The 25,130-nt window shown below is 42.7% G+C and overlaps 1 protein-coding gene across 1 annotated transcript in view; it reads left to right on the forward strand.

Annotated features, from left to right (window-relative positions):
- KIF19 (kinesin family member 19) overlaps window positions 1–25,130 on the forward strand; it is a 44,382-nt gene that overhangs the window by 14,831 nt on the left and 4,421 nt on the right. Inside the window, exons 3-17 of the mRNA XM_032208725.1 lie at window positions 1,323–1,433; window positions 4,003–4,090; window positions 6,193–6,329; window positions 7,940–8,065; window positions 10,426–10,620; window positions 11,805–11,951; window positions 12,972–13,094; window positions 15,777–15,924; window positions 16,706–16,880; window positions 17,074–17,272; window positions 17,445–17,715; window positions 18,882–19,003; window positions 22,561–22,715; window positions 24,740–24,845; window positions 24,990–25,091. Of these exons, the coding sequence (XP_032064616.1) occupies window positions 1,323–1,433; window positions 4,003–4,090; window positions 6,193–6,329; window positions 7,940–8,065; window positions 10,426–10,620; window positions 11,805–11,951; window positions 12,972–13,094; window positions 15,777–15,924; window positions 16,706–16,880; window positions 17,074–17,272; window positions 17,445–17,715; window positions 18,882–19,003; window positions 22,561–22,715; window positions 24,740–24,845; window positions 24,990–25,091 (2,205 nt within the window). The remainder of the gene's footprint in view (window positions 1–1,322; window positions 1,434–4,002; window positions 4,091–6,192; window positions 6,330–7,939; window positions 8,066–10,425; window positions 10,621–11,804; window positions 11,952–12,971; window positions 13,095–15,776; window positions 15,925–16,705; window positions 16,881–17,073; window positions 17,273–17,444; window positions 17,716–18,881; window positions 19,004–22,560; window positions 22,716–24,739; window positions 24,846–24,989; window positions 25,092–25,130) is intronic.

The following is a 25,130-nucleotide window of genomic DNA, read 5'->3' on the forward strand; positions in this document are numbered from 1 at the left end:
ACAACCCATTGTGGCCAACTCACCATGATACAGTTAAAAACTAGATAGTAGTTATAACAGAGATGGTATTCTGCCAGTTCAGACTGGTTCAGGCAAACCAGTAGTGGCAGTGGTGCAAGGCTCCGCCCACCCACCATGACATCATCACGGACCTGCACATGCGCAGAAGGTTCCGTGCATGCCCAGATGCATGCACACTCCCGCTACTGAACCGTTAAGTGAAGAAAATAGGATACTATTACTGAGTTATAAACTGTAGTGAAAAGGTCATAAAATGAGGCACAACTCACTTAACAATGGCCTTGCTTAGCAACAGAAATTTCAGGCTCAATTGTGGTTATAAGTCAAGGACCACCTGTACCTGTACATACCTTTGAGATGATGAGAGATAAAATAACCGTGTGGCACCTCCAGACCATTTGGAACACATATTACAATCCTGGCAACCTTTCTGCCCTGCCATTTTTTCCAATTTCTACTTTTTAAGTTACTGGCTTGTTTCACCTTGAGATCATAAAGTCTAAAGAACAAATATAGACTCCTAAAGTAGGGTATATTTAGTATTGGATTAGAAGGAATTAACATAAAGGTAGGCAGGTTTTGCCCCCCCATATGTTTTGGATTATGCCTTTCATAAATCCCTAGCAACGTGATAGGTGATGGATAATTACTGAAGTACATTAAATTGCTTCCCTTTGAGCTAGCAAACCAGTTACTAGGCAACTAGCGTTGAGCTTGAGGGGAAAATCTTGCAATTGAGGGTATTACATTTCATGGTTACATATAACGAGTCCTGAAGCAAGGTAACATTTTGCCCAGAATCTTTCTAAAATAAGGCCAGAGGTGAATATAGTATAAAATCCAGATCTATGATCGAAGCATTGTTGCCAGTATAATGTGCCTCTTTCTTTGTTTCTCTGTTTCTCTTTTCTAGTGGTAAACCAATTTGCAGAGTTTTGAAATACTGCCAGTTCTCTTTGGCCAGGGACAAAGGTGGAAGAGAATTTATTAACAAACATCCTATCTTGTGCAATAACGCTGTGATTACATCTTCTTCCGTTTTACTCTTTGGTGTCCCAAGTTTTTGCCTGATTCCTGTCTGCTGTTTGCGAGTTCTGGCATGCATCTTACCTGCTGCTCCCTTGCAACAGAAGGGCAAGAAAAAGGAATTGAAAATGGGATGTGACTGCAAAATGTTGCCCTTGGATAAAAAAATACTTGGCATACTCTTCATTTCTTTATCTTCCTTGTTAAGATTTGTTCCTGCCTCTTCAGTAAAAACACCTAACATAATTTATCAAAATCCCCATCCATTCCTGCAGATGATTGTGCTAATGGACCCATTGGATGATCCTGATGATGTGCTCCGTGCCAACCGGTCACGAGAGAAATCCTATCTGTTCGATGTGGCCTTTGATTTTGCTGCTACTCAGGTGAGGCCTGCTCCCAGGCATTCAGAACAGAAGAGGGTTTTCTTTAACCCAGTCTTTTTAAAATATATAGATGAAAAGCAGTGTCAAGAGGCCAAGAACTTGTGGCAGCAGATTGACAGAGAGAGCGAATTCAGCGAATTCAAGACCTGTGGATTTCAACTCCCAGAATTCCTGAGCCAGCTATGCTCAGGAATTCTGGGAGTTAAAGTTAAAGGTCAGAAAGGGGCCATATTCCCCCCCCCTTACAATATGTGGATTTTTATGCTTGTTATTTTGTGTGGGGAGGTTATTAATTTCCAGCCAAATCACACTTCTCTTTTTGAGAAACATTTAGGGAGTCCCATCTACTTTGGCCCACTCAGTTGTGGGGATGGGAAGAAGCACATCCAGACATTGCTAGAAGAAAAACACATAAATAGTTTCTCACACAGCTCTTCTTTTTCTAATCTCATATTTCGAGGGGGGGGGATTCATACAAAACAAGGCAAAGGATGCCCTAACCCTAATTCTGTCTTGGACTCCGTTTGCTCAACTTTATTGCTTTAACGCCTGCTACTGCAGGCATTAAAGGAGGTGGTATAAGTATCTGGTGGGACAGCTAGGCCAAACTGTGAGCTCCATTTTGAAGTAATTTGCACATAGACTGAAACTGAAGCTTCTGAGTGAGATCTTTTTCTCCTCTGCCAAGTGTTATTCATGGACTGAGAATCAGAGAGGGGAGCAGAGAAGGAGTAGAGTAAGAAGCGCTTTGTGAGATATAGATGACTGGAAATACAGAACCAAAAATCTCTTGCCTTTTGGGTGAACATATTTTTGCAACCACTGGTCATTGTTTTTCAGAATGTTTTTGAAGAGAAGATGTGGTTCTCCTTTTATGAGTCATCCTGGGCCACTTTGCGTTGATGTATATATAGCCAATATCAACATGCCGTGTTTCTTAAACCAAGAATTTGTTAAAGAAGAGATACGAGCATTTCAAGAGACTGAGTGGCTATGGATGTTCCCCCAGAAGGATAGTTCAGACAGTCCATCCTTGATCCTAGGGGGGTGAAAACTTACACCCCTCAGAGAGGGGTCGCAATCTGGGGGTCCTCCTGGATTCACAGCTGACACTGGAACACCATCTGTCGGCTGTGACCAGGGGGGCTGTGACCAGGGGGGTATTTGCCCAGGTTCGCCTGGTGCATCAATTGCGGCCCTACTTGGATCGGGAGGCACTCCAGACCGTCACTCATGCCCTAGTCACCTCAAGGCTGGATTACTGCAACAGGCTCTACATGGGGCTATCCTTGAAAAGCGTTCGGAGACTGCAACTAGTCCAGAATGCAGCCGCACAAGCGGTACACCTAGGTACACCCATGTTACACCTATCCTCCGTGAGCTGCACTGGCTACCTATCGGTCTAACCCTAACCCTAACCCTATTGGACGCAATTCAAGGTGTTGGTTATTACCTTTAAAGCCCTGCATGGCTTAGGACCAGCATACCTGCGAGACCACTTACTGCCACACTCCTCCCAACGGCTGATAAGATCCCACAGGGTGGGCCTCCTTCAGATGCCGTCAGCCAGACAATGTCGGCTGGTGGCTCCCCGGAGGAGAGCCTTCTCTGTGGCTGCTCCGACCCTTTGGAACGAACTACCCCCAGAAATCCGGACCTCGCCCACTCTCATGGCCTTCAGAAAAGCTGTCAAGACCTGGCTATTCCGGCAGACCTGGGGCTGTTGATCCCATTGTTGAGGTCCAGCCCCGACTGAAGCGAATGTATTTGTGTTGTTTTTAACTTGCCTATTTTTATTTTTATTTTCTTTTATTGTTTTCCTCCCCTCGCTGTAAGCCGCCCGGAGTCCTCCGGGATTGGGCAGCCTATAAATAAAATTAAACTTGAAACTTGAAACTTGAAGAGGAGAAGAGCCGACAAGTGCCAAGGGGGAGAAAGAATCAAGTCCCTTTTATTTTATTGATTTAGCTCAGAAGCAGAGTTTCAGCATACTGCCTATCCAGCCAAAGGGAAATGTGGGTAGATTGACTTGTTTTAACTCAGCTGTTTCAGATCTAAAAATCTAGTTCATTTTGGACTGCTTAACCACTGTCAAGCCCGACACAATAAATCTGACATGTGGGACTGTCCCAAGTAGTTGCTCTGTGTGCTATTTATTTATTTGCATCTCAAGATACATTCCAGCTTCTTCAGTCAATGATCCATGGGCAGACTGTTTAGATTGCACGCCAGATAGCAAGGCAGTAGCAAAGCCAAACTGAAGAGCTGCTGGCAAAGGAGGAATAGATAAAGTTCAAGGATATCCATAGTAAAGAGTTTAAAAAGTCAAGTTGGCAATCATGACTGTGCAGTTGAAGCCTCACCTCTATTATACATGTGTCAATTTCACACACAGGTATTCAACTGTGCACTTGTAACTGCCATCTTGACTTTTCCTATCCCTTTTGTAGATGCCTCTGATAAGGTTCTTTGCCATCCATTCTTTTTTCTTTAGGGGAATTATTTCTTCCCTAAAAGTAAGTTATTTCATGTTTTTCATCTATTCATACCTCTTCATCTCTCCCTGTAGGAAATGGTCTATCGTGCCACCACTAAAGGACTCATAGAAGGGATCATCTCTGGATACAATGCAACCATTTTTGCCTATGGCCCAACAGGTAAAACACATGGGCTCAGTTCTGATTGAAGATGTCTTATTTCATTTTCCAGTGAGTTGGTAACAACCAAGCTCTGGTTGCTATAGCTGTGGGCTGTTGTAGTCTTGCAAGCATAGACTGTGTAGTCCTGGAAGCAATTGGACTCAGCTGAGAAATGCTGCTTCCTCTGTGGTGATGAATGCAGAGCAATATTCTTTGCATGGGAAATAGAAGAGGGCCAAAAAGAAAACATATTTGGACCAAGTGTTTAACTTGTGGCTTTTTTCAGGCATGCATACCCCAGTATTCATAGAAGAGAATGTTTGTAGTTCAGGGTTGAACTGTGGGGTCCTTGGTGCTCTATCAGCTCAGTTGTTTTTTTGCAGATGTTTCATTTCCAAACAAGGTAACATCATCAGTACTAGTAGAGAGTGAAGTTTGTTCTCATTTTATATACAGGTAGCTTGCTCTGTTACCAGTGGTGGGATTCAAATAATTTAGCAACCGGTTCTCAGTCCTAATGACCAGCTGGGTGGGTGTGGCTCGGTGGTCATGTTACTGGATGGGCATAGCCAACTCAACGTCACTCACTTTGTGGGCGCTTCGCCTTAGCTGTTACAATGCAATGAGGACTTCTGTAAACAGGGCAATAAAGATTAGGCTAAAAACAACACCAGAATGTTTCCTTCCTGCCTTCCTTATAGGATTAGCCCTGTAAAGTGTGGAAAAAACAAAAGGAGATTTCTTCCAACAACCGGTTCTCTGAGCTGCATAGAAAGTTAACAACCGGTTCTCCCGAATAGGTGCGAACTGGCTGAATCCCACCACTGTCTGTTACTGTCAGCGAGAGTGGTATTGGTGGTTCCTTAATTGGACTATTTGCTTATGATTAACATTTGTCTGAGTTGGTAGTTCCTTGATTGGTGTATTCTTTGCTTCTTAATTGTTAGTCAATCGTTACTCTTGGTGTTAATCTCTGTTCATCTAGGTGTTGGTTCTGGTGAGGTGTTGGTTCTGGTGAGGTGTTTTGGTCTTTTTGTTTCCTTTTTAGCTTTTTTGTCATTTTTGAATGGCACATAGATATTATTTATCTCTATGTAACTTGATGGACAATTTGTCTGAGTACCAGACTTCCAGGAATTCTCTAGAGTTTTTGGATTTGGTTTGATCTAGGATGCTCATGATTTCCCAGTTGAAACTATGGTTAAGTCTGTCCATGTGTTGTGAAATTAAGGAATTTTCACCATATCTTCTGACTACTAGTTGGTAGTCATGGATGCGTTCTGCTAGTCTTCTGCCTGTTTGTCTAATGTAGTGGCTGTTACAGTCCTGTATATTGGAGATCAGGGATCCCCAACCCCTGGTCTATGGACTGGTACTGGTCTGCGGCCTGCTGGGAACTGGGGCATGCAAGCAGCGGGTGAGCATGCAAAATGCCACTTGCACAAGTGGCAGACACCTGCGCTAAAACACGCCCCCCCCCCCACCGCTGCTGCTGCCACCACTATTGGTCCAGGAAGGTTGGATACCGCTATTATAGATGATTCCTGGATTTTTTCCTAGGGCTGCTGGGTCTTTTGGTTTACTTAGGATGTTTTGGAGGTCTTTAATTGGTTTGTGTGCTACAGTGATAACTCAAAATTGTTTGAAAATTGAACTCCCTAGTTGATTAATTGCAGGATAACTGGAAAGACAAAGATATAAATGTCTGTTCATAAACAAAGTCATTTGTTCATTTAACCTTTATTCTGTTCCATACCTTCATGCATAGATTGGCCTACCTCAGAAAACACATTTTTAGCAGCTACTGTAGTAGGTAAAGCGCCAGGCTAGAAATCGGGAAACTGTGAGTTTTAGTCCCCTCTTAGGCATGAAAGCTCTCTTAGCCCAACTTACCTCATAGATTGTTGTTGAGGGGGAAACAGGAGGAGGAAGGAGTATTAAGTATGTTCACCGTCTTGAATAATTTATAAAAATAATAAAGACAGAATTTATAAAAACTAAAAAAGAATGCAAGACTCCTTTCAAAGAAAATATAATGATAGTTTTGGATCATCCCAGAATAGAAATGTTCCCCCATTTTATCAACCATCTCTTTTCTCATCTCTTTCCTTGCATCTCAGGCTGTGGAAAGACCTACACCATGCTTGGCACTGATCATGAGCCTGGCATTTATGTCCAGACACTCAATGACCTCTTCCATGCGATTGAGGAGACCAGCAATGACATGGAGTATGAAGTGTTCATGTCTTATCTGGAGGTAGGTCACTTTGAAGGGGTCAGAAAGGAAAATGAATGAATGAATGAATGAATGATAAGAAAGTCTGAAACTGCTCAGTTATCTTCCCAAGGAACAGAGAGACAATCCTTTACTTATGCCGTGTTTGATTTCCCAATTTCTGTTAATTTTGTGCATGTTTTTAACATGCTCCTAAGTTTGAGGACTTTACCATTAATTTTTGTGCAATCTGGTGCGACTTACTTAATACCTGCCTTCCTTAGCAACATAAATTCTGGTCCCAATTGCAGCCATAAGTTGAAGACTACCTGTATACAAAGGGACATGTATACCAAGCGACATCCCAGTAGCTAGTGTGCCAGGCATGTATTGAATTCATATTTATTTCACATTAAGTGGTGCGTATTTCCTTCTGTTTTTCCTGAATGATGAAAGGTTATAAGGGACCCTGCCATTTTTGTTTTCTTTGTCCAATATATCCTGTCCTCTCCAGCCTTTCCGCCTTTATGGCTGATGTATACATATGGTATGTGGAGATAATTTCCATAGCAACCCATTAGGACTCATGCTAGTATAATATTGACTCACATTAGCAGCCTGGAACAAGCAGCACTCAGCAACAAAACAGGAAAGGCAAGAAGTAGTGGCTGGAAGAAAACCCTGAGCACAAGAAGACTTTCCTGAAGGAATGAAGGATTCTTTCTCCTTCTCCTCAAGTCTGCTCAAATGTTTGAAAGGGGAGTGATCATCCTTCCATTTTGCTTCCACTATACTTTGGAAATCCAGTCTTTTCTATCTTCTTCTCTCTTGAATCAACTTTCTTGTGTTTACACATGTCTGCACCACATTGAATCTAGTTGACGATGTGATTTAGATTGTGACCTGTATTCAGCATTTTCAGCAGCATTTCAGATACCAAATCCAGGCTGCATTCAATGCACAGAAGAAGTAATGGTGGTGCTGCCTGATTGCCAGCTAATCTCTCTGATCCAGTAAGCCAGTGATGGCTAACCTTTTCTGGATCGAGTGCCCAAAGTGTGCGTGCATGTGAATGCATGGGTGCATGCCCGAACCCCCCAAATGCAAAGCCCACGTGACCCCTGTATATGCGCCCCACCCCTCATGCATGGACATGCACGCCCCCTGCACATGTTCATGCAGCCCCATTCCCCATGCCTGCGCAGCAGAGACCCGAAGACCAGCTGGCCAGCAGGAGGCGCAAGAGCATGTGCAGCATAGCTGAACTGGAGTAGTGGCCCACGTGTCCACAGAGAGGGTGCTGCGTGCCACCTGTGGCATGCATGCTAGAGGTTTGCCATCACGGCAGTAAGCTATTGTTGATGGGATTCCAGATGTTTGGTACTAGGATATGGAACCTGAATGTGGAGATGCTTCTATTCTGTGATTTTGCTTCATAGAGTGTTTAAGCACTGACATTTTGAGCTCTTCCCTTCACCGCCAACAAAGTGTTTCCCCCCATCTTTGAGAAGAGAAGGATGCATCTAAGAAGGCAGCGACCAAGGAACCAATTTCTATCTATTCTGAAGTCTACCAGTATATAATTTTTTTCCAAGCTGCTTATAATTCCCCAGCCCTTACCATGGATATTTTTCTCTTTTTCTTTTAATTAGATTTACAATGAGATGATCCGAGACCTCCTGAACCCTTCCTTGGGCTACCTGGATCTGCGTGAGGATGCTAAAGGTTTCATCCAAGTGGCCGGAATCACAGAAGTCTCAACCATCAATGCTAAGGAGGTGAACTGGAATAATAGCGATAGCACTTAAACTTATATACCGCTTTACAGTGCTTTACAGCCCTCTCTAAGTGGTTTACAGAGTCAGCATATTGCCCCCAACAATCTGGGTACTCATTTTACTCACCTCAAAGGATGGGAGGCTGAGTCAGTCTTGAGCCTGGTGAGATTCGAACTGCCAAATTGCAGGCAGCAATCAGCAGAAGTAGCCTGCAGTACTGCACTCTAACCACTGCACACTGTGACTCATAAACCCTGCAAAGGTTAAGAAAAAAATCATTGTTGTCAAATGGAGTCTTACAAGATAGTAATTCTAATTATTACTTTAACTTTGTTCAAGAGACTACCATGGTTTTGTCACCATGGTTAAGCTAGTCTGTTCTGATTGAAAATCTGTATCAGTCCATTTGGTTTAAACAACTGGCAAATTTGGTTATAGTAACAGTTCCTAACCCAGTTTTTTTGTTTCTCACAATGACTGTGACTCCTTGACTCGTCTTTGGAGGACATTGTCAACCCAGAATCCCCGGAAAGCATTCTGTTTAATGTCCCACAAATAAAATCAAAACCTCTTCTTTCCTTTCCCTTTTTAATTCTCATACTATATCTCTGTGACTAGAGTTGGGAACTTCACTTGTTGTTGTTTTTTGTCACTTAGTGGGATATAAGACACGTTTTTAGCTGGGGAATATGACTGGGCTTCTTCTTTGTGTTTGGAGGCAGAAGAAGAAATGCAATTGAGGTGGAACAAGAAATCCAATCTTTTTCACTGTATATTAGGGAAAGGAATTAAAAGCAGACCAGTATTCCCTAGCAACTGGTAGCACAGACATTTCAAAGAACAGACAGCCAAAGTGTGATTTTTGCTTGTTTAAAAGTCCATCTCACAAGTAGTAACCCCAAGCAAATGTGCAGCTTTAACTGATTTAGTTACAAAAAACACTGCTATAAATCCCGTAACTTAGCTTCTCTTCAGTTAAAGAAGATTGTTTTGGGCAACCTTCCCCAAGCCGTTTGAACTAAAAATAATGGGCATTGTAGACCAGATTTGTTTAGTTAGTATTCACTTCATTGCAACGGGCTTTTGGGAGAAACATATTGAAGTTGCTCTCTTAGCAATTAATAAAAAAAGCCTTATAAAGCCTTAGTAAGGCCACACTTGGAACACTGCATCCAGTTTTGGCCACCATAATATAAAACAGATGTTAACACTCTGGAAAGATTGCAGAGAAGAGCAACAAAGATGATTAGGGGACTAGAGGATAAAACATATGAAGAACAGTTATAGGAATTGGGTATGTCTAGTCTAGTGAAAAGAAGGACTAGGGGAGACATGATAGCCGTGTTCCAATATTTGAGGGGCTGCCACAAAAAAGAGGGGTGTCAAGCTATTCTCCAAAGCACCTGAAGGCAGGACAAGAAACAATGGATGGAAACTAATCAAGGATAGAAGCAACCTAGAACTAAGGCGAAATTTCCTAACAGTGAGAACAATTAGCCAGTGGGAAGGCTTGCATTCAGAAGTTGTGGATGCTCCATCACTGGACCTTTTTAAGATATTGAACAGCCATTTGTCCAGAACAGTATAGGGTCTCCTGCTTGAGCAAGGGGTGGACTAGAAGACCTCCAAGGTCCCTTCCATCTATGCTATTCTGTGTCTGTGGCTCTTCTGCATAGCTTAGCTTGCTCAGTTGTCCATTTTCTTCTACTTTGAATCCCAATGAACTTCCATAAAAATCCCCATTCTGGGACTCAAAGTTCCCTTTTGTATTTTCCTGGTGGTGACGTGTGTTTGTCTTTCTCCACCCATAGCTCCCAGTTATAGATAGAAGTCACTTTGGCTTGAAAAGTTATTAGAGATAGAAGGCCTTTTGCTGACTAAAGCCTAATCAATGCCCACAAATACCTACTTTCCATTATCAGGTCTTCAATACGCTAGCCCATATCCTGCCCTCACTGAGGAAAGGGAAAAGGTGTTTCAGAATTGTCCCTTTACATAACTATTGCTACCAGGGTAAAATCTGTTGCAGTAAATCCAGTAAGGTTAAAAAAGATAGATGATCTTTCTGGAAAGCAGAGAAGACAGGAGACTATATAGGTTTGTCATTTCACTGGAAAATAATATGCTGTGAGATACTAAGGTATGATAAAAATTTCAGAAGTAAAATGCATATTCCCAAAGAACACCCAATAATATGTCTGACTCTTTGGCTTTTGTCCATGTGCTTAGAAAGTTTGAAGACTATACTAAACCTGCCCTTTTGCTCTGTTCCTCCCCCTGATGCTTACTGGAGGCACATCAACTTTCTTAACCTACACCAAACAGTTTTAGTCAGACTTGCATTCTTCTTCTTCATGTAGATAATGCAGTTGTTGATGAAGGGCAATAAGCAACGGACACAGGAGCCGACAGCAGCCAACCGAACATCCTCACGTTCCCATGCAGTGCTGCAGGTCACCGTGCGCCAGAAGAGCCGCATCAAAAATATTATGCAGGAGGTGCGCATAGGCCGACTCTTCATGATTGACTTAGCAGGCTCAGAGCGGGCTTCTCAGGTATGGATGTGGAGGAGAAAAGACCAGTCACCTCAAAAATGAAAACACTCCTATGGAGAAAAAGAGGGAGATTAGGGAAGCAGTGAGATAGGAAGCGCTTGGTGATGAAACCTCAGTATTGAAACAGCCTTTGCAATGGCAAACTGGAAACTGGCTAATTTCCCATTTGGGGGGTGGGTTTATATGATTACTTTGCTTTAAGTCCTATAAGTGCGATATTATTATTGATTCAGCGGTTCGAATCTCTAGTGCTGCATAACGGAGTGAGTTCCCGTTACTTGTCCCAGCTTCTGCCAACCTAGCAGTTTCAAAGCATGTAAAAATAGGAACCACCTTTGGTGGGATGGTAACAGCGTTCCATGCACCTTCGGCATTTAGTCATACTGGCTACATGACCACAGAGATGTCTTCAGACAGTGCTGGCTCTTTGGCTTTGAAATGGAGATGAGCACTGCCCCCTAGAGTTGGGAACGACTAACACATATGTGTGAGGGAAACCTTTATCTTTTTAATGACACCTCTAAATGATCAGTTTGAAATGAGAAATACTAATGAAACTGTATTGGGACTGAGAACTGTATTGTGACAGAGAACTTGGTAGAATATTCATGTCTCTCTTCAGTGAACACAGGCTTCCTATATGCAAGCATAGCACTAGCAATATACCACTTCACAGTGCTTTACAGCTCTCTCTAAGCAGGTTACAGAATCAGTATATTGCCCTCAACAATCTGGGTCCTCATTTTACCCACTTCAGGAGGATGGAAATGCTGAGCCAGGAGAGAACCCCTGGCAATCGACAGAGTTAGCCTGCAATACTGCATTCTAACCACTGTGCCACCACTATTAGTCAATTAAAAGAATCATAGAGCTTTATAGGAATGTCATTAGTGATATAGTATCCATCCAATATTTGGATCAAGACCATTTTACTTCAATGTCCTCTATGGCTCACCATATTTTGTCTTAAATCAGGAACTTAATTTTACTCCAGATAACATCATTTTTTTTCCCTTTGGTGAAAGCTGCTTAAATGTTAGTGCCAGAAGAATGATGACAGAGAAAATATATTTCAATCTGACCTCAGAATTATATCTCAAAAAAATAGGGCTTGCCTCAAGAGTGGTCTGTGTTGGAACACCAATTTCATTCTGATGTCAATTCTACTTTTCCCACCTTCATAGACGCAGAATCGTGGGCAGCGTATGAAGGAGGGCGCTCACATCAACCGGTCTCTGCTGGCTCTTGGCAATTGCATCAATGCTCTCAGCGACAGGACAGGCGTCAAATATGTTAATTACCGGGACAGCAAGCTTACTCGCCTTCTAAAGGTAGGCTGTGCCGTTGCAGGTTTGGCAAATAATGCACGAGTGTAACTAGCCTAAATTGAAGCTATGTATTGTTCAATATAGGCAAAACCCGAATATGAAAAGAGTTTTGTGGGGTACTGTTGTTGTATCAATATGTGCTTAATTGTATTTCCCCTAAAAGATGAATGAAATGTTCCAATGAGAGAAATATGCATCATTTGAGTGTAGAGTTGCTGATGAATCTGCATTATTATTATATTATCTTATGTATTATGTGGTATTGCTCTTATTTTTTATGTAGTTACTCATCAGTATTTTTTGTATAGATGGTATTTTTTTAAAAAATGTTGTTAAATAAATAATATTGTTCCTCATTAAAGTGTCATGTAGCTAAAATAAAGGAAAAGAAATATTTTTTAAAAAGTTCCAATGAACAAAATAGCAATCTGGTTTATTTTGTTTGGTCATAAGTTTGGTACAGCCTGCTTTCTTCTGAGGTAGAACAGAGAAAAGGAAACATGTGTTGCAAGAATAATTTAAACTAACTGAGGGAGATGGGGAAGAGATAAGAGTTGATCTAGTGGACCTGTGTAAGACAAGGCAATGTTCACGCTTACCTATTGTGCAGTACAGATACGATGGGTCAAGCTACAGTTTCAGGACCTTGGAGAGTTCCAAGCAGATACTGGTAACTATGGCTAAAACTTAAGAGTTCAAGTTAAAGCTTTTATATTTCTCGATCCACACTCCCAAAAAGTCCATAGGTGAAAGCTGAATATTCAAATACCTAGTATGAAGAGTGTGGTTCCCTAAGCAAACCTAGCTTTAAAAATGTCCGCTGAAGATGGGATTGGGCTTGAAGGAAGGTGCCTGGCTAGTCAGATCAGTTTTTGTAATAGAGCTTGGATTTAGAATCATCATGTTGTATCTGGGTATATATGGTTCCTCCTTTTCTGCAGACAGAGTTCTGATTGCGGATGAAAGTCTAGTATGGCTTCCTGGCAAACAGTATATATTCAGTCCTGTGGTTTCTATTTCCAGGATTCTCTAGGTGGGAACAGCCGTACTGTCATGATTGCTCACATCAGCCCCGCAAGTAGTGCTTTTGAGGAGTCACGCAGCACCTTGACCTATGCTGAACGTGCTAAGAACATCCGCACCACGGTAGGATGCTGCATTCTTAGCATTTTATTGCTTCTTCTGCTTTGTCTAGAATTCCAACTCTTGTAAGTTGCTCAGATAAGACATTTTGTTTCACCCTGAATCCAGACGGTTCTCCAGCCTTCACATCTGGTCATCAAAACATTAATTAATTTAGCCTTATCATCAATATATTTTCTAATCAATGCAGGAGCTGGAGCTGGTAAGGCAGGAACCAAAATTGGGCACTCCATTATATAAGCATTGAAGAAATGCCTTCCAATTAGAAGGATAAGTAATTAATGGCCAATTTTGAAGAGATTTAATTTTAGGCAGGAGGAAAAAGTCTAAAATTGAAATCTCAGAGCAGATACAATATAATTGGAACTTGATTCCTATGTTCTACAATTGACAGATCTTATGTATATATGTGACTTCTGTCTTAATCTGTGATAAAGCAACATATCTAGCTGTGTGTATATCACTACACTGTATATGGTCTCCAGTTTGAGCAAGTTTTAAGCAAGTTCCTGAGTATAGGATTGAGAATTAGGAGTCAAGATTTATTGCTACATGAACACATAAACGTGAAATAGCTTTGGAGACATGGCAATAGCTGATTAGCTGATTAGCTGATCAAACAAGCTGATACTCAACCCAGACAAGACCGAGTGGCTGTTGTGTTTCCCTCCCAAAAATTTGACCAACATACCATCACTCAGGCTGGGGGGACAAAACTTACACCCCTCAGAAAGGGCCCGCAACTTGGGAGTCCTCCTGGACCCACAGCTAACTTTTGACCACCATCTCTCAGCTGTGACCAGGGGGGCATTTGCCCAGGTTCGCCTGGTGCGCCAGTTGCGGCCCTACCTGAATCGGGAGGCCCTCACAACAGTCACTCGAGCCCTTGTGATCTCCAGGCTGGAATACTGTAATGTGCTCTACATGGGGCTGCCCTTGAAGAGCATCCGGAGACTTCAGCTAGTCCAGAATGCGGCCGCGCGAGTGATCGTGGGCGCACCACGGTTCGCCCACATAACACCGATCCTCCGTGAGCTGCACTGGCTACCTGTCGGTCTCCGGGTGCACTTCAAGGTCCTACTCACCACCTATAAAGCGCTCCATGGTAGTGGATCTGGCTATTTGAGAGACCGCCTTCTGCCAATTACCTCCCTGCGTCCCATCAGATCGCATAGAGTTGGCCTCCTCCGTATTCCATCCGCCAGTCAGTGCCGACTGGCGACTACTCGGAGGAGAGCCTTCTCTGTTGCGGCTCCGACACTATGGAACAATCTCCCCGTGGAGATTCGTACCCTCACCACCGTCCAGGCCTTCCGCACAGCCCTCAAGAACTGGCTAGCCCGTCAGGCCTGGGGATAAGTCTACTTTCGCCCCTCCCGAATGCTGAGTGAATGTTGAGTTTTATTGTTTAATTTACTTTTGTGCACATTTCTTTTTGTATTGTCCTACACTCCCTTTCCTTTCTGATTGTAAGCCGCCCTGAGTCCCCTCAGGGAAAAGGGCGGCCTATAAATGTCTAATAAATACTCAAATACTCAAAATAGCTTAAAATATTGTACAACAAGATTCTAGACATCAACCTGCAATCTCTCTTTTTTTAAAATGACTTAAGCAAACTCATTGTAACACTGCCTGGTTCATGGAGTTGATTGAGGAGGATGCCATTGATAATTGCAGCAAAAATGTGACAAAGAAATCCTTCTTTATACTCAGATTCAGTTGCCAAAAAAAGAAAAGAAAAGAAAAATCCTCCTCATAATTACAATCAAATTACAGACTTATTTGCCCTTTGAGACTTAGTTGGTTTCTTCTGGCCTGTTTACTAGATAATAGAAAGTCTTGATCTGTCTGACTCTACTTAATTAAACAGTTGATTTTCTAACCAATGTTTTTATGTTATATATCGATTCTGACTCTTGCATCTTTACTATTTTATGGAATGATCTAGTATTTGAAAAGCATCAGCCCTATAAAGTAGACCACACTAAGAAACACTGTGCAGACCTAAAGTTGTATTCGAACATCTTGCAAGTCTTGTGTGCTTCTTCATGAGAATTAAGAGAGGGTGATGATGGTGGTTCTTAGCGTGGCATGACAAAACCGCGCTCTACTAAAGCGCGCCCGATTAAACCGCGTCGCTGACGTCATCAACAGGGCAACAACAGCGAGCGCGGAGAAAGAAGGGCACTTTAAATAGCGCTTTGAAAGCAAGCCGATTCAAGTTAAGGTAAGGGTTAGGGTTAGGGTTAGGTTTAGGGTTAGGTTTAGGATTAGGATTAGGTTTAGGGGGGTTAGGTTTAGGTTTAGGGGTTAATTTTAGGTTTAGCGTTTACAGCGTGCTTCTGTCTCCACGCTGTTGTCGCCCTGTGATGACATCAGCTACGCGGTTTCGTCGAGCGCCCTTTAGTCGAACGCGGTTTTGTGGTGGAACCGGTTCTTAGATCCTTTCAAACTTACTTTTCTAGCCTGAGTTTTAAGTCTTATTTATCTGATTGTTGCCTTGGTCATGGATCTTTTCTCTATTCTTCAAAGCCATTCTCTTTACTCACTACAATGAAGTGTTTAATTGTTGTAAGACTCTGGATTGATGAGCCTTAAATAATTAACCAGTCTTGGATGCTGCCAGAGTCTCCTTGCACACACAACATTTGTTCGGTGTAATTCTCTCTCACTCTCGCCTGACAGGTGAAGCGCAACCATCTGAACGTCTCATACCACATTGCTCAGTACACAAGTATCATTGCTGAACTCCATCGTGAAATTCACCGGTTGCAATGCAAAATTGAGCAACAAGAGCCCCGTCCAATGCGGTCGGACATCCGGAGTATTCAAGGTAGGCTGAGTTGCTGCGATAGCATGAAGATAACTGTAGAAGATGCCTGGAAGATGAGGTTATCCATATATGAAGTGTGGATAGCTTCATCTTCCAAGAATCCTACAGACAAGTAAGTATCCACCAGGAAAACCTCAAGCAGGATGTGACCAATGGCACCTCTTGCTAATGTTCCTTAGCAATTAGGCATTATACAGAGGCATATCACTTTGATGCACAGCTATGCATTATTTTTATTGTTAGAAGTGATATTCCTTTGTATAATGCCTAATTGCTAAGGAACATTAGCAAGAGATGCCATTGGTCACATCCTGCTTGTGATTGTCCTTGTTGATACTTGCTTGGCCATTATGATAAACTGGACACTAAAAGATACAGGCTTTTCACTTGATCAAGCACAATTTAGTTTAAAGTCTTATATTACCCATTCCTCAAGCATTCCAGAAATATCACTGCTATGACATCTTGACACCTGTAGAAAATGAAGAAAGGGGAAATATGAAATATGTATGTGTGTGTATATGTATGTATTTGTGTGGGTGGGTCATGGATTGGGTAAGGTTGATATTTCTGTCTTACAGATTGCAAAGGGATCTCCTGGTTTAATGAGGCATCCGAAAGTTTTGTAAAAGTCAGATGCACGCAATTAGACACATGGTTGAAATAGAAAGGCATGGAAGAAAGGGAGCAAAAACTTGGCTATTCTGTAGCTTCTTGTCTCTTAACACTTTGGTTGGATTTCCCGTATCAGTTACACTTCTTTTCTCCACCTTCTGTATAGCTGAAGTACAGCTCCGTGGGAATCACTTTGAGAGGCAGGAGATGGATCAGCTCCGGGAACAGCTGATCAACACCTTTCGGGAACAGATGGATGTGCGTCGCCACCTCATGGAGCTGGAGAATAATTACATGGAGATACAGATTGAGAGCTCTCGCCATCTCCTCACCATTGCTGAGTAAGCAGACAGTAGAGAACAAACAGGACCCCTTCCTAGGACCTTGGTTGTGCAATTCACTGTTTTCCATCAGCTTATTTTGAGAGATTAGACCAGATGTGCCAGTTGCCTGTCATTTGCTGGCTCTTGACCATGAGGCATTTCTTCAACCTTTCTTCCTTCCCTTCTCTCTCCCCCCCACCCCCCTTTGCAGTTGGGAACAGGAGAAGACACGTCGAGCACAAAAGTGGCGAGAGGAGCAAAGAAAAGAAAGTTACAACAAAGATGAAAACGAGAAGGACTCTGACACTGGGGACGAACTCTCGGATGTGCCAGAGCCACAGGAAGTGGCAGCAGCTCGGGAACACATCGCTATTCTCCTGGGGGAGCAGGATAAACTTCATAAGCAGAAGGTGTCAAAAGCCGGTGGGGTGAACAGAATATTAGCTAAAGGAAGGGAGGGAAGGGAAAATGGGGATGTTGCAACTTTATAGAGTGAAGCAGTCTGCAATCAGCAACATTCCTCCCATCTGCTATCCATGGCTTTCACTGGCTCTGTGACTCTGTACCTCTTCTCTGTGCCAGGCAGAGCTGGAAAGGCGCTTCTGGGAAATACGGCAGCATGGGCAGCGGCTAGAGGAGACCTTGCCGTGGTGCATTAGCTCAGAAGAGCAGAGGGAGGTTCTGAGTTTGCTGTGTAAGGTACATGAACTGGAAGTGGAGAATACAACCATACAGTCGAGTACGTTTCTCAAGGACAACTTCATCCGTCATCAGGAGAGAGCTGTGCATCGCTTTGAGCGCTATCGCAGCCTTTGTCACCGCATCATCCAAGAACAACGACATATAATTCATGGTATGACTACCTACATTGCCTATTGCAAATCAGTTTTTCACAATTTAGTGCCCTCCAGAGGTGTTGGATTCTAATACCCAGTGGAGGAGAACTGATGTAGATTTACTGGCTGGCTGGCTGGCTGGCTGGCTGGCTGGCTGGCTGGCTGGCTGGCTGGCTGGCTGGCTGGCTGGCTGGCTGGCTGGCTGGCTGGCTGGCTGGCTGGCTGGCTGGCTGGTTGGTTGGTTGGCTGGCTGGCTGGCTGGCTGGTTAGGTAGACAGATAGACAGACAGATGATGATAGGTAGGTAGATAAGTAGATAGGTAGATTAGGTAGATAGGTAGATTAGATAGATAGGTCAGTAGAGGGAGGGAGGGAGATGGATGGATGGATGGATGGGTGCATGTCATGGGCACAGGGATATACACACATACACACATACATTCTTGATATAATGTGGTAGAGGCAGGGCTCTGTAATCCCAGTTCTTGCATCGAGGAAGTTGTGTGTAAGAAAATAAAAGATGTTATATAATAATCATCTACTTTCCCAGACTTCTCTGAGGTACAATAGAGGTCTCTATCCTTTCTTTCATGCCTTACCTTTGCTTATAATCTATTGATGGCCTCTCTCAAATGTAATAGTAAAACCTTTTTGCCTCATAATTTTGTGGCCTCCCATAGTATTATGCTCAGGAGTCTCAAACTCAAAACCTAATGGGAGAAGCATCAACACTAGTTCATTAACTTGAAAATTGCAGTAGTGAAGTCTTTTCAAATCTCTAGTGAGTAAGTAGCCTTAGGAGCAAACAGTATAGAACTTAATGGAGCATTTTAGTTGCTGTACTTGTCTATATGTAAACAAGGGGTGGTTTTTTTTCTGGTTTATCTTTATTGATGCTGGCTCTATAAAATCATCCTGAAGGGCATGTACAAGTCATGAGTATGCGACCCAAGGATTATTTTGCAGCTTGTCACCCTGTCTTAGCTTATTCAATCATGGCATTGATGCTTTTCTCATCAAAAGTATTTGGTGTCTTTCTACTACCTTCCTAACCATAGCATCTGTCCCATTCCCTTCATACTACAAGGGATTGCCATCTCAGTTGTAGACCAGTGTTGAAGCTTCTGTGGTCTGTTTGCCTCTCCTATGTGACCTCATTTCTGCTTGCCCTTCTCATTGCCAGAGTCTCACCTAGTGGTGCCATCCCATCTGGAGGAACTGTATCAGGTTTACTTGCATGAGCTGGAAGAAGGGGCCTTAGATCGAATGGCAGTCATGGATCAAGCAACTGTTAGAGCTCTTAAGGTACATTGATGTTCTCATTGCTGAAATCCTTTCACCTCACCCAAAAGTAATATCTTTGGGCCTCAGCAGTATCCACATTTAGACCAAACTGTCTGCACCAGCAGAGGAAACCTAGGCGTCCTATTATGCAGAGAGTGACAATTGCAATACCGTGTTTCCATGAAAATAAGACAGAGTCTTATTTTCTTTTGATCCCCGAAATAAGCACTTGACCTTATTTTCAGGGAAGTCTTATTATTTTTGAGGTGAAGGAGGTGGCGAGTGTGGTCACCTCATGGCTGCTGCTGTGTTGCAATATTTTGGGGAAGGTCTTACATTGGGGGGAGGGCTTATTTTAGCACATGTACTCAAAAGCTTGATTGGGCTTATTATCCAGGGAGGTCTTATTTTCAGGGAGACAGAGTAGCACTTAGACTTATATTCCACCTTGTAGTGCTTCACAGCCCACTCTAAGTGGTTTATAAAGTCAGTGTATTGCCCCCAACAATCTGGATCCTCATTTTACCCACCTTAGAAGGATGGAAGGCTGAGTCAATCTTGAACCGGTCAGGATCGAACTGCTGGCAATGGCCAGAGTCAGCTTGCAATTCTGCCTTCTAACCACTGCACCATCATTGCTCTTACAACCTTGTTGGATAGAGAAAATGCAGTATGGGGTCAGGGTAGACTTTTAAATCAAGGAAAGGGAAGGCCCTCGGGTCCAAGTTGTCCATCACTCTTTCCAGTAAGTCATTTAGATTCCGTGATAAATATCAATTTTACAGTTCATTCGTTCTTCTACTGTCTGTCTCACATTTTTTTCTTCTGAATATTGAGTGAAACGCTAATTTCACTTCTCATTTTATTCTTGAACCTATTATTGCACTTAACGATGCATCCGGAAAAAAAAACCTCCTGAGTATCAAGAAACCAATCAGTTTTTCCAATAAAAGGCAAGGCAAAGCAAGCAAAGAGTGTATAGATTTTTAAAAATCCTGTTAAAACACCCTGAAAATCTCTTCATGTCATCTTCTATGAATGTTGGACACAAAAACTATTACTGAATTGTTTTTCCCCCTTATTGGATGCATGTCTATCACGTTCAATTATCCCTTTCAAGATAAGCAACGTTATGGAGAGCACAGGAGCCAACGAGATGGAAAACATGATATAACAAGAAAGGAATCATGATAAATTTCTTACTGTTCTGTAAGAGGGAATGGTAAGACGTTTCAGAAAAGAGATGCTTTTTGATTGTCCAGATTTCCCCCTCCCCAGCCTTGACAGTCATCTGCTCCTTGAGCAGGAGCTGTGAAGCCAGCAATAACCTTAAATCGCAGATCAGTTCGGCCCAGGGAAATGTAACCCCACCCATTGTGAAAGATGACTTATGACCAGACCCTGAGGGCCAAAGCCACTCCATCTTTCCAGAGTTGAGCTGGAGCCGGTTCCTTCCCATTCAAACCCTCCCAGCCTCCAGAACATACAAAGACGAGAAGCTGACGCAACATACAAAGATCCAGGTCTACAGAGCCTGCATCCTGAGCACACTCTTGTACTGTAGTGAGTCTTGGACCCTTTATGTATGGCAGGAGAGAAAGTTGAACACCTTTCATATGCGCTGTCTTTGATGTATCCTTGGCATCACCTGGCATGACAAGGTTCCAAATAGCGCAGTCTTTGAACATGCTGGAATTTCTAGCATGTATACACTATTGAAACAGTGACATCTACGCTGGTTTGGGCATGTCGTGAGAATGGCTGATGGTCACAGTCCAAAAGATCTCCTGTATGGAGAATTAGTGCAGGAAATGCACCCCAGAGGGAGGCCGCAGCTGAGATATAAGGATATCTGCAAGAGAGATCAAAAGACCTTGAGAATAGACATTAACAGCTGGGAAACCTTGACCTCTGATCATTCAGATGTCAAGGCTAAAGACACAGCATGGCCTTCTCCAATTCGAAGAGACACTTGTTCGGCAGGCTGAGGCAAAGAGGTTGTCCTGGAACCAGTGAAATTTGGGGGCTGGGCAGGGTTCAGAATGTATCTTCCCTCCATGTGGAAGGGATTGCCACTCCCAGATTAGACTTTTTAGCCACACCAGATGCTGCATTAGGACCTCTTTCCAGAGCACGATACAATAGTCTTTTTAGACTGAAGGATGCCAATTTACTGATAATACTACACCCCTGCCATCAAATGACTTTGTCCAACAGTTTCATGTAGATGTTAAAGAGAAGAGGCGATGAAGAGGCCCCAGCCCTAAGGCACCTATCATATACATTTGCTAAATCAATCATTGTACAATAATCTTTCTCGCATTCATACATTTCTCAGTGATTTGCTGAAAAATAAAAAATTGGCATGTGCACCCTCTGCCCTGCATAAAGCCCTATTAGACTTCCTGGATTTATCACACTGTTACCTCTCCTACCATTTTGATTAGAATTCTGTCAAACATCTTCCTAGACATATTTAACAAATAAACATGTGTAATTTTTTTTTCATTCAGCTGCTAACTTTTCCCCAGGGACAGTATTTTCCCATGGTCAAGAACAGATGGGTCTTCTTACACACACAATGAACAATAATAATCGCATTATGTGTTTGTTGCATATAAACAAACCATTTCCTTATTTTGACATTTCCATTATCTACACCTGGAGCTGTAGAGTTTTTCAACATTCTCACAGGATTTGTGACTTCTTTTTCATCCATCTTTTTTCTTGGACATTAACCTTTGTAGCATTCGTTTCAATTCCACCCTTCACTATTGTTCCCAGAAAAATCTCCAAAATACTTCTTCTACATTAGACCCATTTTCATTTCATTCCAAATTGTTATTCACTTATTTCTTTGTTTTATTATTTACCGGTAGTTTTTTTTTAATTTAGTAAGTTTAGTAAGTCCTTTAACACTGTCCAACTATTTACTAAGTCTGCATTACTATTGCTATTAATCTTCTAATCGTTCCTATCACCCATCTCCTCCCATTTATGACGGTATGACTAACTTTGTCGCTTGTATCCTTACGATTTATAGTGATTGTTCCCTAGTATGATTTGATTGCTTATTTAAACCCTATGTCTCAGGGGTGCTTTTCTACTGGCATTACTGACAGTTCAGCGTGTGTGCGCATTTGCACCTAAAAAGTTCTGCACATGCGCACGTTAGAAAACGGGGAAAAAATTAATTTTTCCAATGAAGATTGTTCTGCGCATGGGGAAGAACTAAAAATCAAGTTGGTGCCACCGCCGAAAGAACCGGTTTGGGGACATGGCAGGCCGAGTTAGTACCTACTCTGCCGAACCAGTACAAACCCACCTCTGCTATGACTATCATTAAGTGTTGCTACCTCATGATTCATGACAAACGTCTCTTGTCTTTTTATGTACGCTGAGAGCATATGCACCAAAGATAAAATACCTTGTGCGTCCAATCACACTTGGCCAATAAAGAATTCTATTCTATTCTTATATGCTGCCCAACTCATCAATAAGGTACCTCTGGGTGACTGACAAAATGGTAAAAAGATAAATATAAAAACAGTTAAAATGAAGAAAATGTTTATATGCAGGAGACTTCTGTGCCAAAGCTTCCCCCGCTCCCTGCAGAAAACATTCTGGACTCGGACCAAGAGAGCGTCAAGACGTTAGGTTCTGAGGGTCAGCAGCTGCCTTGGCGGGATTCTCGGAAGACTACCCTCCCACCCCTTGTTCCAGCATCAGACAGGTAAGGACTGTTCGGTACTCTTCAAAAGGGAGGTAGAAGAGTGGCATTCCAATTTTGATGGATTACGCACAACAGAATACAGGTAATCCTTGACTTATGACCACAGTGAAGTCCAAAATTTCTGTTGCCAAGTGAGACAGTTCTTATGTGAGTTTTGCCCCATTTAACAGTCTCTCTTGCCAGAGTTGTTTAAGTGAATAACTGCAGTTAGTAAGTTAGTAACAGTGTTCTTTAAGTGAATGTGGCTTCCCCATTGACTTTGTTTGTCAGAAGATCACAAAGTGGATCGCACACTCCCAGGGACACTGCAGCCTTCATAAATACGAGTCAGTTGCCAAGCAGCTGAATTTTGATCACAGGACCATGGAGATGCTACAATGGTTGTAAGGGTGGGGAAATGCCCATAAGTCACTTTTTTCAGTGCTGTTTTAACTTTGAATGGTCACTAAATGAGCTGTTGTTAAGATGAGGACTACGGGTATGAAACATGGGGCTTTGAAAACTCTGGAGTGAAAGGCGTGAAAGGCTTCCTGGAACCAAAGCCAAGTTAAGAGAATGAGTGCAAATTTCCACAGGCATTCAGATATTCTCCACCCTCTTTTGTCTTTCATTTTCTTAGCTGTCGTGTTTTTCTTTTCAAGTTTCTCTCCATCACTGCTCTCGGCCTCCCTGCTCTTACTTTGTCTTAAACATTGTTTTCCTTCTTTTTCAATCCCTTAATGAGGGCTGTCAAAATATCCATAGACCAGTGGTAGGTTCCGGATCCCGTTCCAACCGGTACAGTTGGAACAAGTCCAGCGGCGTCCACATGGACGTGTGCAGCGTATGCGCACATGTGTGCAGCGCGCACATGCGTTTTACCGCCTCCACAAGCCTCTGCAACGCTCCAGCTGCTCAGCGGAGCATTGCGCAGGTGCTGTATGGGCCATGCACGTGCACAGAAGCACCAAAGACTTAAAAGACTGATAAGGAGCTCAGGCGGGCAGGTGGGCCCTCTGTAGCCCTGTACCGAAACAGTATCTGGTGCTCCAGGCAGGCTCCCGTACACACGTACTGGGGAGTACTGCCTGTAACCCACCACTGCTACAGACCCCGCACATCCTGGACATAAATTGTTTCAATTCCTACCCTCAAAATGATTCTATAGGGCACTGCACACCAAGACAATTAGACACAAGGACAGTTTTTTTCCCCAAATGCCATCACTCTGCTTAACAAATAATTCCCACAACACTGTCAAACTATTTATTAAGACTGTATTACTATTCTACTCATCCTTCCTAGTACCTATCTCTTTCCTAGTACCTCTCTCTTCCCACTTATGACTATAACCATGTTGTTTGCATTTTTACAATTTAGATTGTTGTGTTTGTTTCCTAGTATAATTTGATTGCTTATTAGTAACCTATGACTATCACTAAGTGTTGTATCTTATGATTCTTCATTAATGTATTCTATTTTATTCTCCTTATGTACCCTGAGAGCATATGCAGCAAAGACAAATTCCTTGTGTGTCCAATCACACTTGGCCAATAAAGAATTTTATTCTATTCTATGCTTTTTCCTGTTCCTGTTCCTATTCTATTCTATTTTATTCTACCCATATGCAGCCCCACTTCTCTTGAAATGGTTTGTCGTGAAGACCCACTTCCTCTTTTTTTTAAGGTTGGGAGAATGGGTTACAAACAACTACCAACCAAGCCCATTCAGTCACAATATCAGGATATTCATCAGATCTAATTCAGACCAGATCCCCAATGGATAGGAGTGCATCATATACACATACAGGACAGGGATTTTATTTTCAGAGTTGTTTCTTCAAGCCTTGTTAGAACTTATAGCATGGTTGTTGTGAGTTTTCCCTTTAAAAATCAGCCTGCTGTTGATTTTTAGCAGTCTTGGCAGTTAAATTTGTTGGGGTGGAGGTTCAGCAGCCCATAAAAAGGGGGTTTGGAGCTACGTGAGGACTGTTTGCCTAGTGCTGTGCTGGAATCAGCAGATACTTATCTTTCTTTTCTCAACAGTGAAGCAGTTCAGGTGTTCAAGGCGAGTTCTCGGGCTCGGCAGATGAAGCATTCAGCCGTGATGAATCCACCCCCTATCCATGTCAATGGCATGATCACTCAAGAGGTATGAAGAGTAGAGAAAAGGGGGGTTGACATGCATTTGGTGGTTTGCTTCAAACATGATCTCACCACCACTAGCAGAGGACCTATAACATTCTGGGAAAGCTCTGTATAATTTAACATGGCCTGCCTCCTTTCTTCTTCACAGTATACACCCCAGGAAAGTTTGCTTATCCTGGGCAGCCACCAGAATTCTTCCCCTGACAGCAGCGATCACTGTTCTGATGGCATCTTGATGCATGGAGGTGAGATACAGCGTATGCAAGATATTTATTGAGAGCCAAGCTGA

The sequence above is a fragment of the Thamnophis elegans genome, chromosome 2 (genome assembly GCF_009769535.1).
Source record: "Thamnophis elegans isolate rThaEle1 chromosome 2, rThaEle1.pri, whole genome shotgun sequence".
Lineage (NCBI taxonomy): Eukaryota > Metazoa > Chordata > Lepidosauria > Squamata > Colubridae > Thamnophis > Thamnophis elegans.